We start from the raw sequence: 17233 nt of genomic DNA on the forward strand, positions 1-17233 counted from the left end.
ACATGTAGACCCTGATTAACTCTCTGGGAGTCCCAGCCAGTGAGCCAGACCCCCCTGAAGGAGGAGCTGCCCTCCCTCAACCAGTGCCTGTCTCAGAACCTCTAGCCTGACGGGATTACTGGCAAATGTGTCTGCGAGCCCCTCTGGCTTCTCACGGACCTCCTGCACACCTACTGAGATTGAACGGAGCTGGCTGCAGCCGACAGAAAGACAGAAGCAATAATCTAGAGAGGTCAACGCAGAAGGCCATAGGGATGCCCTGACATACAATCAGGTCATAACTGAAATTCCTTCACTTCCTGCTCAGGAAGCACCTGACTGAGACACTGCATAAGCACAAGTGTTCAAGCTGCGGTTGCACCTACTGAACGGAATAGACAAATCATTCACAATGAGACTGTGAGGTCGTTTGCCCCCATTGATGCCACATCTTTCAAGCCTCGCAGTGTCAGTGTGCCAGCCCTGGTGATCACGCTAGTCTGCAGGCCCTGCACTCCCTGGATCTGGCGGTCCTTGCTTCTGGCGCTCTCAGCTCTGGCTCCTTTCCATCTGTGGATTTTGGCACCTCTCTTGGTGTGTGCCTGCTTTCCATAAACACACATTCAGCGGTGATCATGGGGCCATTTATCACATCATGAGAGGTCGATTAAGTAACGAGCTGGTGCCAACGTTTTTCCTTATTACAATTTCAAGAGATGAAAAATCCCTCTTCACTATTGGCTTTTTGCATGGTTGGTTTTTAATCTCTTTTTTTATTAGCTGTGCACACCCAGGCCCCCACTGATGGCAGGGTAGGTGGCAGTGTGGCAGGGGTGCTGGGGGCTTTCTTGGGCCCCCAGCCGCCATAAGCTGGACCATTACCAATAACATTATGATCATAATTGCCTGCCCTTCCTCAGGGCCTTTTATCCTCAGATCCCTGTGTATCTCATAAACATTAATTAGCCAATCTCAAAACAGCCCTCAGAGAAGCCACAACAGCCAGTTTTACAGTTAAGCCTTCTGGAAAAAGCCTCTCTCAAACACATACTCTGCCACCCTCCAGAAGCCATCTGTGCCTGGGCCACAGGAAGTGACAGAGGGGCCTATGGTGCACCTGCTCCCAAGAGGCGGCACGTGTCTGTGTGTGGCCTCATGAGGGTGACAGACTTCAGGCCAGCCAACTGATTCCTAACATCCAGACCCACTGTTGGCACTTGGGGCTCTGAGTTACTCCTCACCTGCCCCTCTGGCACAGTCTTCTGCCCGATCAGGACTGTTGGTGCGCCTGGCCTGGGAGTCCCTCAGGGCCAGCCTTGCTCGTAGCTGTATTCCTATTACTTGTGCAGGGTACTGAGGAGGTGTGCCTCTAGGCCAAAACAGGTTGGAAAAATAAGTGAATGAGACTAAGTTCTCTTCCACAGAAACTCCAAGTTCACAGACTGACGATGGCCCTGAGGGCATTCTGTGCATCTTTCCTCCTCCTTTCTAAAAAAGCAGAAGCACAGCTAAGCCCACCCTGTGTGATACACAGTGCTGAGCTCTGTCTGAGATGAAGAGCCGCAGCCACCTAGTGGGTGGACAATGCCTGGGCTTAGAACACGGCTCCTGGTTGGGCCCATGGGGCCGCCATGGTCTGCAAACACTTGAGGGCCAGTCTGCTGCCCTTCCTTGAACACAGCTCTTTCTCGCTCTCATCCTGAGGGGATCTGTCTGACTCCCATGGAGGGTCTGCAGGGCTGCAGCTGGGCTTCCTGTCCTGATGCTGCATCTGGAACAAGCTGTGTGACGTATTAAATAACTTAGCCAAGAAACAAAATACTGAAAGGCTGTACATTGAAAAAAATAAGTTGGTTCCAGGAGGAACTTCCCAGCCTGAGTCGGCGTGTTCCATGCACATACCGCTGCACATTGTCAGGTGTGAGGGCTAACCTCAGCAAATTGTGCTGCAGCTTACCCCCAAACCTCTCATCCTGGCTATGCAAGAGTGGAGAATGATTGCTGGGCTGCTTCTATCTGACAGATTCCCATCGGCTTGAAGCTGGGTATTCGTTCCAGGGTCTGTGACCCTGCTGCAGAGCATCGGATCCCTCTGTCTTTCTGTAGAGACCTGATTTCCTACACTTCGATCTATGTTTTGACTTTTCTTAGTTCTTTTTTGTTTTTTGTTTTTTTCCTCAAGGGTTGAATTAAGGTAAGGAGACCAAGATAAAACTCATTTTAAATGGGACCTCTAGAGTCTTCTGTGAAGGGATTGACTTACTCCAGGTCAACAGATATATCGATTTCCCCCAAAGATTTCCTTTTCTCAGGGCTCCTAAGCTTGTAATGGGTGCCATGGGGCCATCGCATGCTGTCTTCCCATACAATGGGGCATATAGAACCATGTCCTTAGCCTAGCCCTCCAACGACCCTAGAATGCCTTATTTGCAGGGACTGGACATGGATTGGAAACCAGCCAACAGAAGGTAAGATGGGCCACTGCCAGCCGTGGATAAGATGCTGCCCTGGCAAGGGGTAGGGGTGGGCTATGAAATCCAACTTCAGCTGTCTTCCTCTTCTTCTGTTTTGTTCCCCTTCCTCCCACATAGAGTTTCTCAACAGGAAAGCCATGTATGCTCATTGTTCTGCCAGCATCTCAGCCGCATTCTGACGCACAGCGGAGAGGGCAAAGAATAAGGAGAGTGTGCCTGCCAAACCACAAGGGGGCCAGGGCCAAGGCAACCTATGGTGTTAGGAAGACAAATCCGTGGCGGCCTGCATTGCGGCCTGGCAGCCACATGGACTCAATGAAAACAGCCTTTCACTGAGTGAACAGTGCCAGCTTACCCACACTCCTGGTAATCCTCTCCTATGACACAGAGCATGAGAGCCTCATTTGTTCTCTGGACCTACGGTGGGTAACAGGAGGCAGGAGGCCCTGAAGCCCTGGGGCCCTCCCCTGACAAGCACAGCACTCCACAGCCCCTCTGAGGAGGCTGGAGACCAGAGATAAAGTGGGGGCCTTCCTCTGCAGTGGCCTTCGGGTTGGGAGTGACTTATTTGAATGGTCTATCACACTACAGGGCCAACATGGAAACCAACTACATTTTCACATCTGTGAAGGATGCAGTGAGATGTAAGTCAAGATATATCTCCTGCACAATGGCCTTCATACACTCAGTGAGTGCCCTGGGTGCTGCAGACAAGGTGTGGAAGAAGGAGGTCACTGTTCCTATGGAGCAAGGAGCGAGTTACTCAAGACTTCAGAGCTCAGAAGAGCCTTTTAAGCGTACAAATGCCAGCCTTCCCATTAATTCTACAAATGGTCTCTTTTGAAGCCTTCTAGAAGCAGGGCGCTCACAACGATTCCACTGGCAATCTTTCTGATAAATATATTGGGACCAAGGAAATTGTCTTCACTGCCACAGAACAGCCTTTCTAGTGACTAGAAGCTAGCACCTGCTCATGGGACAAGGTTATTTACTGTATTGGTCTCAGGGCTTGTACTTTCTGGCTAGAAAGTCTTTGTGGATCTAGGTGAGAATGAAACAGGCTGCTCAACGTACTTAATCATCACCCCCTTTTAGATCATCTGGAATAATGCCATACTTGAATCTCAGAGACCACCGCGGGATGCATGCGTGGTCTGAACCATGGCTGGGGCAGAGGAAGCAATGCTGTCGGTGAGGCTCTGTTCTATATCTACCCTTGCTCTCCCTCTATGAAGCTATCTTACTGGAAGAGTCTGGACCAGTGGCTCCCATACCATTAATACAGAGATGTGTTCCAGATCTGATTTGAGCTTCATACCTGTTTATGCATCTCTGTGTCAGATATCTTGGTCTGGATAGGACAACCACCTCAAATTGCACACATACCTCCTCCACCCTCCCTCTACCTTCCCTCCAAAATCCCACCTCTTAGCAAATGGGTCTCACTGTCCACACAGCTGGCCAAGGCAGACATCTGAGATTCCTCTTCAAAATCTCCTTCCCCACACCTCACACGCCCTTGGTCTGCAACTCCAGTCAATGCTATCTTCCAGTGAGCTCAAGTTGTTTCCTCTCCCTCCATCTCCCAAGGCTCCCACCTTGCCCCAGTTCTCAAAATGCCCCTGGGCTCCTGTGTCTTCCCTACACAGCACATTTTCCTCACTGCTGCCAAGAGGATCGTTCCAAGGACACAGCCCAATTTTGTCCTTTACCAGCTTAGAAATCTGCATTGTGGCCTGCTTTGGCACTGAGCTAAAGACCAGTGTCTTCAACATCATTCTCCAGAGCTATTTTCCCTCTGGCCCCTGCCCCCTTGTTGGTTTCTCCACAATCCCTGGGCACACCTTCTGTGCAGCCACAGGGACTCTCAGCTCCACATCCCATCAAATTGCTTGCCCCTTTGAGCTTTGCCCTGAGCATCTTGGAGAGCTCTGTCCTAATTCCTAATTCTTAGCCTGACTAACTCCTACCTTCCCAACATCACCCTGAGAAGTCTTCTGAGACCCCTCCTGACCCAGTACCCCAACCCTGAAGCGAGGGGTCCTTCCCAGACTTCTACAAAACCATATACACCTACCAAACTATGCTTTGGTTACTGATTTTCTTGTCTCACCCCTTCTCAGAAAAGAGGACCTGTGTCTTTCCTCTTTGCCTCACTACTGCCTCCCTGGTAGGCTCGGAATTCACAGATTTACTAAAACAAATGCAGGAGTGGTTATGCTAGGTTGTGAATGTCAACCCAGATTCTCACCCTGAGAGGTTCTCAGAATAAGTTGAGATTTTTCAAAGAGGGTTATTTGCTTTCCAAGGTGAACATGGCAAGGTGTGCACACTTTTCCTTGGCACACTTATAGTTAATCCATGAAACTGTGTATCATTCATGAATTATGTATCTGCACCAATAAAAACCAGTGAAGATGAAGTTCCAGAAAGCATATACATTTTCAGAGACTAGATCTAGCCACCTAGTGTGAAGAGCATACTGAATTTCTCTCATTCAAGCACGGTGTCTGTGCAGAGCAGTCCCTAAGTGGATGCTTGTACCATTGGGTGGGAATAGATTGATTCTGCTTCTCTTAAAACGTTCCTTCTGGTGGAGCCCCCACAACCCAATAGCCTCAGTGACTAAATTAGAGACTGTCACCTATAGAACTTTTATTTTTATCATATTTTAGGAGAATAGTCTAATATCTTCCTTGTGTATAGCTACCTGCTTTTTTGCATATTGAAAAATAAGGTTCTGTAATAAGATTCCATGCTTCCTTTACTAATTCGACCAATATGTTTGAATCATACTCTGCGTCAGGGACATTGACATGGGGTTGTCAAGTAGGTATTTGGAAATGAAGGTCAGTAGCTCTGGAGGTAGGTCTGAACTGAAGACAGAAAATGGGAGAGACTAGGGGTGGGAGATGGTCACCAGCAGAAAGATGGTGGTGGAAACCACAGGAATCAAAACTTCTCAGTAACAAATTCTGTAATTTTAAAAGATATTATCATTTTTAAGAGTTAGTCACTTCCAATCTATTCTTAAGTTGGTGGGTCTTTCTGCCTTCCGTGTACTTCCCTCTTCTTACAGACTAATACCTGGTGTTTTTGTTTGGATATATCCTTCTTGTTTTCTTTCTTCTCTTAATTCAAGACAGAGATCTAGGAAGATAATGTGCACAAATGGGTTGCAAAGTATAGTCTGCTATTCAAAATGCCACTACTACAGTGACCACCATCGTTATCATCACTACCATTGCCTCCATCATCACGACCACCTCATTACTACCATCACCTCCATCACCACCACCTCTATTACCACCACCTCCATCATCCTCACCACCTCCATCATCACTACCACCACCACTTCTACCACCTCTACCACCTAACACCACGTAGCCTTTGTAACTGCTTTCAGTTTTATTTGTAACCCTTGCAAGCATTGTGCCGTGTGGCCACTAGAGGGAGATAGCAGCAAAATCCGTTGCTCAAGGCTGCACTTTCCTTTCCCAGGCAGAACTTGCTAATGTGTCCTGCCTGTAAGAAGGAGGATTTTATCTTTCTGTCTTTCAAACTAACTGCATCTTCACTTTGTTTTTATGGGAGAACTTTTGAAACATGACAGAATTGTGGTGGAATTATAGGTACTATATGATTCACATATTCCTATTAGTAGCTTTTACCCTCAGATTTTTCCAGAATACCCAAAACACTAAATTTATACAGAATTTTAGTTTTCTTTTCTCCAAAGCATTCCACATGTGTTATGTTATTGTAAGTATTCAACAGATTTGTTTTATTTGGGTCATTGGAATATATTATTATCATGAACATCCACTTAAGAGATCTGGAAGCTGAGCCTGGGTGGGCTGCCCATCCTCTGAAAGATGGTGAGACTCACCACACTAGACCCCGTGCTTCTTAACTCCAGGCACATGCCCTCCTCCCTGCCAAGCTGCCCCTTGTAGAACGAGCAAACGCAGCAGTGATGCTACACCGCAGCCTGAGGTGCTCACACTCAGAGCTGTCTGCAGAAAGTGTCCTGAGGTGCAGCCTGGCAGTGGCCATGCTTACCCAGGAAGACACGGCCCACACTCAGCATCATTCTCCATGTCCCCCGGCGTCAGCACGGTGGCCCGGAAGAAGCCCTCGCAGTCTTTGTGGCGCCTGCATATCTGGTAGCCTCCTTTGGAAAACTTCTCCGCTGGGCAGGGGACGCAGCCATAGTCCTCATCTTTGGTGCCATAACCACAGGACTGGCCAAAAACAGGACAGAGGACACAGGTGAGTACAGCAGCCACACTCACCATGACTGGACCTGCAGTCTTTGGAGGCACTGACACACGAGGCACACTGGGTGCATTGGGCACACTGAACACTAGCTGTTTCCGGAAGCTTCTCTTGCTAGGCTTTGGCTTCCTGACCTGTCCTAACTGCAACCCCCCACTGCATCTCTGACACTGAGCTTCTTTCCCCAGTGTTCCTGGGCTTCAGACACTGCCCCTCTCCCAAGGGTTCCTGAATAAATTCAGTCAGCTAAGGGGATAACTTGCTGGTGATGCAGCCTATGGTATCTGACGTCCTCAGTTCTGTACAAGAACCCTGGATGTCGACACTGTGGGTGTTTCACTCAGCACTTCACAGAAGAACATAATGAGCCTTTCACAAAGAAGAGGGGCGCCACAGCACTCAAGAGTCAGTATGCCATTCCTGGAGGACATCAGTCATGCCTCCAATTCAGATGGCTTGAAACCTCTCTGATCATGGTAGAGTAGAAAAGTAATCGTCCTCTAAAAAACTGAAAACAGCTCCTGAGAAATCAATCTGTTACAAGTGCTCTGCCATCTCCTCCACCAGAGAGACACTGTTTCTATGCTCACTGCTGCTTCAACCCTTTAATTGTGATGTCTGAGGACCACAGACAACTGGCCTGGTTTAGCTTGGGAACCACAAGTAGAGTGACACAGATGAGGGTGACAATACCTGTGTAATGGAGAAAACTCCCCAGGCCCAGGCACAGCCAGCAAGGGGCTTACCAGGTAGGGCTCCTCCCCCGGGCCACACTGGGGACACTCATGGCACAGCCCCGTGGTCTGGTTGTAGTACTCATTCTCTCCGCAGTTGGAGTATTCTGCTCTGGCTGAACACAGCAGTGACACCTGCCACAAGAAAAGTGGTCCTTTTGGCTTCTGTGCTTCCTTGGAGACACACTCAGGTGTGAGCACCCCACACGTGTATTGCAGTGGAAGGAGCCTGGGTGTGGGGGCCTGTTCATGCTCATCTGATACCAAGTCCCAGTAACTGCAGCTAATAAACTCAGCAGGCCACCCCACTTGCCACCAGCTGGCCTCACTCCTGCATCCCCTTCACGCCTCCATGAAAACTCCATCCCATCTTTGAGGCCTGCTCCAAACTCTCTTCACCTACAAAATCTTGCTTCTAGCCTCTCCAAGGTCATGGATGAGGTGGCTCTCTCCCTCGAGCCTCTAGAAGGGCAGGTTTCAGTCATATGTAGCCTCTCTCCTCTTCAGGGAGCCCTACAGTGGGGGTCTGGATCTTTCTCAGCTGTGGGACCACAGGTATGGTGGTCTCCACACAGGCACTGGGTTGCATAGATTGCAATGCAAAGAAGCATTTAAGGATCTTTCTATCCATGGAACCTTAGAAAGGGAGCCACCAAGGAGAAGTCTGATTTGAACTGGGTGCTGCTCAGTGCTTTGCACTCTCAGAAGAGCCTGGTGAAGAAGGTGCTATTAGCATTAATTTCATTGCACAGCTGTGGAAACTGAGGCATAAGAGGCCAAGCGACTGGCCTATGGCAGTGTGGAAAGTGAAGGAGCTCCCACTGAACCTCCCCCCTGGCCACACTGCAGGCGCTCCACAGGGTGAGGGTGCACTTACCACCAGGACAGGGAGCCAGGGCATCTGCTTGCAGTCTCCCGCATGGGCCATCTCCTCCCGCAGCCTTGCCTGAAAGACACACTTTATGGCACCCTGGCGCCTGCAGGGCCTGAGCTGCCCCAGCACTGACTGGCCATAGCCCAGCCCCCACCCTCAGTCCACTATATCATGTCCCACTGGGTGTGAGGGGCCTCCCCACAAGCAGGGCAGGAAATGAATACACCCTAAAAGCAAGAGTGGGTTTTAAGCTGAGCCCCAGGTCCCTTGGATTGACTCCATTCATGGCCCTCCCAGTATCACACCCCCCCCAGGGAGAAAGGACCAGAGCGCACGGAGGGCCTATTTTGGAAGCCAGGGCAATGGCAGATTGTTCACCTGCTCACAGAGTCTGAGGAAGCCTGGCTTTACACAAGTGTGTCAAGAAGCCCTATGGGCTGGTCCTGACCTTCTGGTTCTAGAGCAGCCCTGGAGATGGTGCCAGGACTCAGAGTCCGGCTNACCGACTAAGCTACCCAGGCGCCCCTCTAAGAACAGGTTCTTGTCAGAGTGGTTAAGGGAGTGCATAAGTCCAACTACTTGATTTTACAGCCGAGACAGCTGAAGCCCAGAGAAGGTAGTGACATGTCCAGGGTTACACAGCCACTAAATGGGCAGAGGGTGGCTGCAGCCCAGGCGTTTAGATGCTTTAGCCAACTGCTAAATTAATGCACTGCTTTGAAGGAGGAGGTATTGCTTTTCACTTTTCCATTTTCAGACTGGGGGGCCTGTGTTTCTAACTGAAGGCAGTTTTACTTGGGAGCCTGACTGTACAAAGATACATGACGTGATACACAGAAGTAGGTCTGGAGTGATATCCACTAAGATTTTTTTTGGCAGGAGTGAAATAGGGTGGGAATGACTATGGACCATGGGGGTTATAGGGAACGCTCCCTTTCCACCAGTTCCTACTGTCAGAATGATGTACTTGTGAACTTTGTGACCAGGAAAAAAGGCAATAAAGACATTTCGCTTTGGGAAGAAGCATCTGATTACTCTGAGAACAGGCTAAAAAGGATGTCCCAAGGGTGATTCCAGAGACAGGAGCCCACTGGCTACAACTGGGTGAGGGGTGGGGAACGGGGCAGGGTCTTGGGAGCCTTGGATCTTTCATGTCCCTGCTCACCTTGAGGTGTTCTCACTTGTGAGTAACATTGGTGGGGAGGCTTTGGGAAAGGGTTAGGTTTCCAGAATCTCTTGAAGAGATACAAAAGCTGCCCCTTCTCTCTTTCTAGCAGGCTTGCTGTCTTGCAATTCAGTGCAACGTTTACTTTTGAGACACACTAAATGGACTGAGGCAAGATTAAAGCACCCAGCCACCCCAGCAGTGAACTTCTGGGTGTTTTCCTTCTAGCAATGGAGCAAGCTGGGACAGGCAGGAAGGGAGGCAGAGGGAGGTGCAGCCTGCAGTTCTGCCAGGTGGGGCGGGGAAGGTACAAAAAAGCCCGAACAGGAACTTAGGAACCAGCTCCCTGCCTGACAGCCCAGCTTCATGATGGTGGCTGCCCAGCCTTTGCTTCAGGATGGTGGGTAGCAGAGCTGGGTTTCCATGGGGTCTACAGACCGGGCAGAGGTTCTTCCCAGGAGGGCTGCAGCTCTGGAGGCCTTCCAAGAACAATACTAAGGGTTTCTAATGTAATTGGCTTCTAATTATAGCTGAGCCTGGGAGGGCTTCCCTGTAAATACTGAGGAGGGCTGGGCTGGGTGCACTGGAGTGTCAACCTGGAGCATTTATTGAAAGGTTCATTAAAGATGTTCCGAGGCCAACCCAAGAAGACAGAAAAGAAAAACATACACAAGGCAAAACAAGGTCTGTGGTGTTGGATGCATTTCTATCATGATTACCAATTCTCAAAGAAGGTAACTGGGCTGGGGGGAGGAAGGCAAGGGCAGCCCTCTGGTTAGTGTTCCATTTCCAAGGTCTGACTTCTCTCGAAGCTCTGCACTTGGGAGCCATCCTGGCCTGGGAGCAGGTGGGGCCCAAGCTGCTCCCAGCAGTGACTTCCTGGTTTTTACTTTGGGGACCCCAGTGTCCTGAGCAGGGCAGTGACCTTGTCTGCCAGCTGTCAGGGGTGCCAGTGGAAGGACCTGAGCCCCTACAACTCTGACAGTGATGGAGAAATGGAGGTGGCCCCCAAACATCTCTTCCCACAGGCGAATCCAGCTACCACCCAGTCTCATGGACACCTTTTGTTTCCTAGTGCTTATGGCCACTTTCATGACAGCATGGAGACCCGTAGCCAGGTGAGCCCTTTGCAGGAAAGCTCTGCCTGCCCGACCCTCGTTCACCACTTCTCCTGCCTTCCACAGAATCTACCATTCTTTCCTCAGCATCATTTCCTCCTAGAACAACAACACAACAATGGAAATGACAGCTGACAATTGTGGACCTCTGACCCCTGCCCAGGCATTGTTCTGACTTAACCCTTACCGCCCCTCTATGAGCTGTAACTCAAGGGTTGGGGAGAACAGGTTGGAACTGTAGGCCCATGTGCAGAGATGAGTGCCGCTAAGATTACTGGCCTGTTTTGTTTCCTTTCCATCCTGTGACCTCAGCCTGCAGTCCCAGACCTGCCATTAACCAAATACGAAAAAAAAAAAGGGTAGTGATTAAGAACAAGGGCTGAATCACATCTTGGCAAGTTATATAGCCTCTCAGTGCCTCAGTTCCCTTATCCATAAAACAGTCATAAGAGGAATGCCTACCTCATATGGGGAGGAAGGGAGGCCTATGTATTCCTGAACTTGAACTTGGCTTCCCCTGCTGTGACCACGACCTCAGCTCCAGCCTGGGCATTTCTGGCACATGGTTTCCTTATAACATCCTCACTTTATGGCAAGACGGCTGACACCAAGCAGGCTGACCTCTGGAGACCCGGTCTGAAAGGATGCTCTGGGAATGGTGGTTGGGACCCTGCTTCACAATGCTCCAGGGAGAGCTTGGTGCTTGACACAAAACCAGAAGATTCAGGATGGCTCTCAGAAGTGTGGCCCTTAAGAAGCTTGTGGTTTGTTAACCAGGAGAGTTGGATGAAGCTGATATATATCAACACTGAGGTTTCGTTCAAAACTATGAAGCCTCTCCAGTCCTGGACTAGAGGTGGGGAACTCACAGAATGAGGCCCACCGTGCTCTCCAGGTGACTGGAGAGTGAAGGCGCCAGATGGTCACCCACACTTTGAGGGATAGAGGTCCAAGATGCTCAGGGCACCCCATGGTGTGCAGGGAAGAAAGGGCCTGATTTTCAGTTTTTGGCTAGTTTAGTGAAATAAACACTCTTACCATGGCCATTTCAGCCATTGATTGAAGCCACCCATGGAGACCACGACTGGGAAGAAGCTTTGGAGGGGTAGGCAGGTGGCTAGGCAGGAGGCACTTGACCCATTTTTGGGGAGATCAGGGCAGGCAGAGTCTCATCTAAGTCCTAAAGACTAGGCAAGAGTTTGCTTGGAAAGACGTGGGATAAAGGTCTCCTAGGAAGTGGAAGTAGGGGGCCCAAATGGCTAGAGGCGAAGCCATGGCTGGACCAGAGGGCTGAGCATGGGCTCAGATGATGGCAGCAGGTTGCCATGGGCCTCATGCAAAGGCTGTGCAATGCAAAGAGAGAGTGGCGGGACCAACTAGCCATTGCAGTGACAGAAGTGTCACTCTGGCCAACTCTGGCAAGAAGTGTATGTCACCCAACACACACACAGACACACAAACACACACACCAACTCACGTGAAACAGCATCTATACTTGCAGAACACAATGGACTGTGATCTACTCCATCCTACTATTTTTATTCCAACAGAACAATGGCAGTGGCTGCAGCCCACGGCAGTGATCAGGAAAACCATCACTGGGGCATGATCGATAATCTGAAAACCACTGACTTAGATGAAGACAAGGCAGGAGGCAGGAAGCCTGAAAGATGCTGATGGTGGCCTGACCTTAGGGGGACAGACGGTGGAGAAGAGGGCATGGAGGGGCCAGGACTAAGGAGTCAGAGCACCGAGTTTGGCCCAGGTCTCCGCTTGGCTGCTGGGTGCATGGGAGGCATGTGAGGCTCTTGCTGAGCAGGGACGGACGCAGGTGGGAGGTGTCACAACTGTGAACACATTATAGAGCCCAGAGGGCCTCCAAGAGGAGGCAGTCTCTGACAGCTGCACATATGAGCTGAGCTTGTGAGAAATATCTGAGCAAGGGAGAGATGTGGCTGTCACAGTGTCAAGGCAGGCTGGGTTCTATTGGACCGTCCCTTGCAGTCATGCGGACAAGGATTTGTTCATGAGAAAAGGCCCTAGTCTAGGCCTCGGGAAGGGGTGGAGACTCCATTCTCAGGTGCCTTCCTTTCTCTGGACAGAAAAGTGCCAGGGTGGAGACCACTGGATCACTTCCTCTGCTCCAGGAGCCTTTCTGGAACTCAGGAGAAAGCCAGGGTTCCTGCAGATGGGGAAGCATGTCCTTTTGGCCCGCAGGGAAGGAAACGAGGGGCCAGCAGACACCACGTCTGGCAAAACTGTAAGGAACACTTGCAACTTTTCTGTAAGTTGGAGATTATTTCAAGATAGAAAGTTAAGAAGGGACATTACATTCCAACACATGGCTACTCCTCTAAACGCAGCTAACTGAGAGGTGAAGAAGAGGGTTGCTTGTTTGGATATAAATTGCTCATGACAGGTGTTCCAGAGAAGCCAGGAAGAGACGCCTGTGCTTTTAGCTGCATGTGAGGCAGGACCGTGTGAACACAGAAGCTTTAGGGAGTGGCAGAGCTGTGGCCTCCCCTGGAGGCGCTCACAGGCCCACGTAGCCCGAGACCCTGGCACACCGAGTCCCCACCTGGGCAGAGGGTGTAGGGACTCCACATGCTGGACCATGCCAACCTGCTGCCTTGGGCCTCTCCAGCGGTATAGCCTGTGCTCACTCGCTCTCTAAGGCCAGGTGCACCCGTTTCCTCAACCTCATTTATTGATGCCGGCACCCAGGATCCACCATCCTCCTCACCGGCACTTCTAGAGTGCTGGGCACCTCCCAGACACTAGGCTGGACACTTCAACCTGTATTAATCACCTAATCCCTCACCACTGCTGGGCTGGTGGGGACTTCCACAACTCCATTTACTTACAAGCCAAGGCACAGAGAGGCTGTATAACTTGCTCAAGGCTGTGCAGCGATGGGGCAGAGCCAGGATTTGAATCTACAGTTTGTCCCTACAGCCTGCCCCTACAGCTCACCACTGCCCTTCTGTATGTAAGTAAACATGTTCCAGAGTACCCACCATGTAGGCAATTTTTTGTGTGTGTGTGTTCTAAGGGAATGACAAGGTTTGCAGGACTCTGGGCTCCCTTAGGGGTCGTCCTCAGGAGGTTTTGCTTTCTTGCGCTGCTGCTTGGTACTCCTATGACTCCTCAGGGGGCAGCACACACTCTGTGAAAATGGAGTAATTCAGCCCCCTTCTAACTGAGTGATTGCTCTGAGGAATCCAGGAGACCCCAGTGTGACAGAGTTGAGTGGGCTTGGCAACACCACGAAAGTAAAAGGTGACAGCGTTCTTAAGAAACAGAGGTCACAGTGACCGCTGTGTGACAGCATCTCAGGCTGCAGGAGGGGGTTTGACTTTCTTAGCTCTGAGTTACTGTGGGGATGGCTGGGAGTTACTGCCATCTCCATGAGTGGCTTAGAAAGAGTAATAATGCCTTCTTCCTTAATAGCATTTGACAGTTTCAAATGCTCTCTTCTACATTGCTTCCTACAAGCATCATTAGATAGCAGGGCTCCCATGTTTCAAGAGCAGGGGCTCAGGAAGGTTACACAGGTTGTTAGCACTCAGGGCTGGCAGCTCCAGGTGGGGACCCTGCTGGCGGAACCCAGCCTGCTGCTCATCTGACAGCAGTAGTGGTCTCCCCAGGAGATGACACCCTGCCTTGAGCTCTCAGAGGTTTCCTGTGGTATTCCCACCCATCGATAAGGCTGCATGCGTGGCAGAAGGATTCTGCGTGTTTGTGTGTCAGGGTCATGGGCCTCGTCTTGGGGATGGGACAACTCGTAGTCCATGTGAGGTGTGAAAGCCCTCAGCATCAGAGGGATAAGAGGCTGTCCGTGGTCCTCAGGCCGTTGCTAGCTCAGCCCTTTGCCTGTGACTGCCGAACTTCGGACACCAAAGGTACAGGAGTGGTGTTCCCTTCGCACAGCCATGTGCAGACTGGGCCTTGCCTCCAAGTCTGAGGTTGGCCTAGATATTCAGGTAAGGTGGAAATAAAGTAAAATCACCACTGAGAGCGGTGTCCATGCAGCCTTGCTACCCAGGTGGGGCCTCTGGGGCAGCTGCGGCACCACCCGGGAGCTGGCTGCAGTGCCGAATATCAGATCCCTGCAGCCCTGCAGCATCAGAATCTGCTCTTTCAGCCAGCTCCTTGGGTACTCTGTGTGCATGGGGAAGCGTGAGGAGTGCGGGTCCTATAGCCTCCCAGTGACTTCATACTCGGGCCATGTTTGAGTCCCCCTGGCAGATCCAGGAAAGGGCTCCCTCTGGGTCTCTCCTTCCTTAAATTCTGACCCTCTCCCAAGGGCCAAATTCCATCTTTAGCCTCTCCCTGCCCAGCACTGTGCACTAGACACTGGGATTTCTTTGCTTTCTTTTGTTCGTTCATTCACTCATGGTTTATTCAACAGTGACCGTGAGCTGCTACTGTGTAGAGAGACTCTGGGGATGGTGACAGACAGAAAGGTTCCTGCCCCATTGCATCTTCATCTGCCCCGGACACAGATACAGCACACAAAATGACACAAAACTTCAGGCCACTTCTTGCATTTCTAAGGGCCACTCCCTCGGGTCTAGCTTCATGCTGGGCTATAATGGGGTTCAAGGCAGGCCACCCCTCAATTTGCCACTTTGGCATACTGCATATTTTAAGTTACTCAAGAAACAGCTGGTGCAAGGAGGACGCTCTGACCCTCCTCTGTCCCCCTGAAAGCAGGAGATAAATCTCCCATGTGAAAGGTGCCCTCCCTGCACCCGGAGGTGGGGACATCCTCATCATCAGAGTCAGGAATTCAGGGCTAAGAAGACTGTGTACACAAGCCCTGGTTTGCTTCACACCTTTACCACCCCAAGTCCAAACTCCCTTGTCCTCTCAATTCCTCACTATTTACCATTTCTCTGCCAAAAAGGTACAAAGCTACTTGCTTTGGTCACTTGAGTCCCATATTTTTATGCACTCCTATATGTACAAAATTAAATATTCTTCCCCTATTAATCTGTCTTCTGTCAATTTACTTATCAGACCAGCCAAAGAACTGAAACAGGAAGAAGGTAAAAGTTTTCCTCCCCTACGGCAGTTTGCCCTTGGGATGACCTTTGCCCTCACCAGGCTAGTTCTGCCTCAGTGGACACCTGTCATCACAGTGGCCTCCAGGGCACAACCACAGGAGGGAGGCCGCGCTCTGTTCTAGTCATCACCTTTGGAATACAGAGAGTCACTACTGGGTACAACTGACAGTTGAGTTTTGGTGGCTTCACCTTCTTGATCCAGTTGCTCCCCCTCCCCGGCTCCATCTGACCCATCTGACGCCTCTCCGACTATCAAGATGCTGCCTTTCCCCTAAAGGCTGTTTCTCCCTGGGAAGGTGGTATAAGCCACACCTCAGGCACTGTCTGCCCTGAATCTGTGGGAAGGGGCAGAGGAGTGGGGCTGGGGAAGCCTTTGTAGGAATGAGGCCTCCTGAGTTACCTTTTAAAGCACGTGGGACATGGGTCTCTCTTGTTCCTGGCCCCTTCTACCTCTCCAGCATGCTCACTTGCCGGAGAATTCTCAGAAGGCGGTGCTGGCTGACTATTCACCCTCATCCTCATCTGGCCGCAGCGACTGAGGACCGAGGTCCCCTCAGTCCCCTGGGCACAGTGCTGTCCTTGTGCCCCACACCGCAGGATGGGGCATGGGAGACAGATGGTGAGGTCTGTGGCCAGCCCATCCTGGTCCTCAGCACAAGTGCTTTGTCGAGAGGCAAGGTGCTGTCAGCTGCCTGCGTTCTGGGGAGGCGGTTCCCTGCTCCCTGCCCACCCAACACTACCCTCTCCTCCCCGGCCTCCCACGTTCTCCTCTCCCACAGAAGGATGGCTGGGGCAAGGCTGCTGGTGGCCTCCTCCCCACTCATCCACAGGATTCCTAGCTCCCCAGACTCCCCCAGAAAGGTCTCCACTTCCCACCAACAGAGGCAGACTGTCACTCACCCTCCAGGAGCCTGTGGAGGTCGTTATCAGAGCAGCTGAAAACACTTCCATTTGATGTGATTTATGGCTCTCAGGAAGACCCCCCCACCCCCCGCCTCGTCCCCCATTCCAGTTGGATCATGCTAATTAATGCTACATTGTGAAGAGGTGAACTCATTGTATTTCACTTCTGTTTGAGTCAAGTCTGTCTCACTGGAAAGCCTGGAAGACATCCTGGAATGGGCCATCCCATTGAAGCAGGTGACTGGGACCTGACTGTCACACCAACCCACAGGAAGAGCCCGGAGCTTGCCAGGTTGGAGTTCTTAGTGATTTTTAAAGGAGCTCCCCTCCCCATTTCCATTTGCACAGTCCTGCAAATTAAATGGCCTGTCCTGTTCTTAGCCACACAGGGCCTGACTGCTGGGCTGCCCTGCCCAGGAAAGTGCAGCCAGGGGTCAGAGAAGCATAAGAAAAGGGGCAGAGGCGCTAACTACTTGCCAAGACTGACAGGTGCCTTCCTACCTCCCAAGGCTCAGAAGCAGAATCCCAGAGGGACAGAGAAGGAAGGCTGAGAGAAGTCCCTGCAATGCAGTGCATTTAAATCACAGCGTATGAGGGCTTTAAAGGGCCAGTCTCCATTCTTGCTCTGAGAAATCTGCA

The 17233-nt window shown here is 51.0% G+C and overlaps 1 protein-coding gene across 4 annotated transcripts in view; it reads right to left on the minus strand.

Moving 5' to 3' along the window:
• Positions 1-17233, minus strand: part of EDAR (ectodysplasin A receptor) — a 98575-nt gene that overhangs the window by 20892 nt on the left and 60450 nt on the right. For all 4 annotated transcript variants that reach the window (XM_077768560.1, XM_077768559.1, XM_077768558.1 and 1 more), the window contains exons 2-4: positions 8343-8411; positions 7478-7600; positions 6516-6697 (exon numbers count right to left, since the gene is read on the minus strand). In XM_077768560.1, the coding sequence (XP_077624686.1) occupies positions 6516-6697; positions 7478-7600; positions 8343-8411 (374 nt within the window). The remainder of the gene's footprint in view (positions 1-6515; positions 6698-7477; positions 7601-8342; positions 8412-17233) is intronic.

This window comes from Crocuta crocuta, unplaced genomic scaffold (genome assembly GCF_008692635.1).
Source record: "Crocuta crocuta isolate KB4526 unplaced genomic scaffold, BGI_CrCroc_1.0 scaffold788, whole genome shotgun sequence".
In the NCBI taxonomy this organism is placed as follows: domain Eukaryota; kingdom Metazoa; phylum Chordata; class Mammalia; order Carnivora; family Hyaenidae; genus Crocuta; species Crocuta crocuta.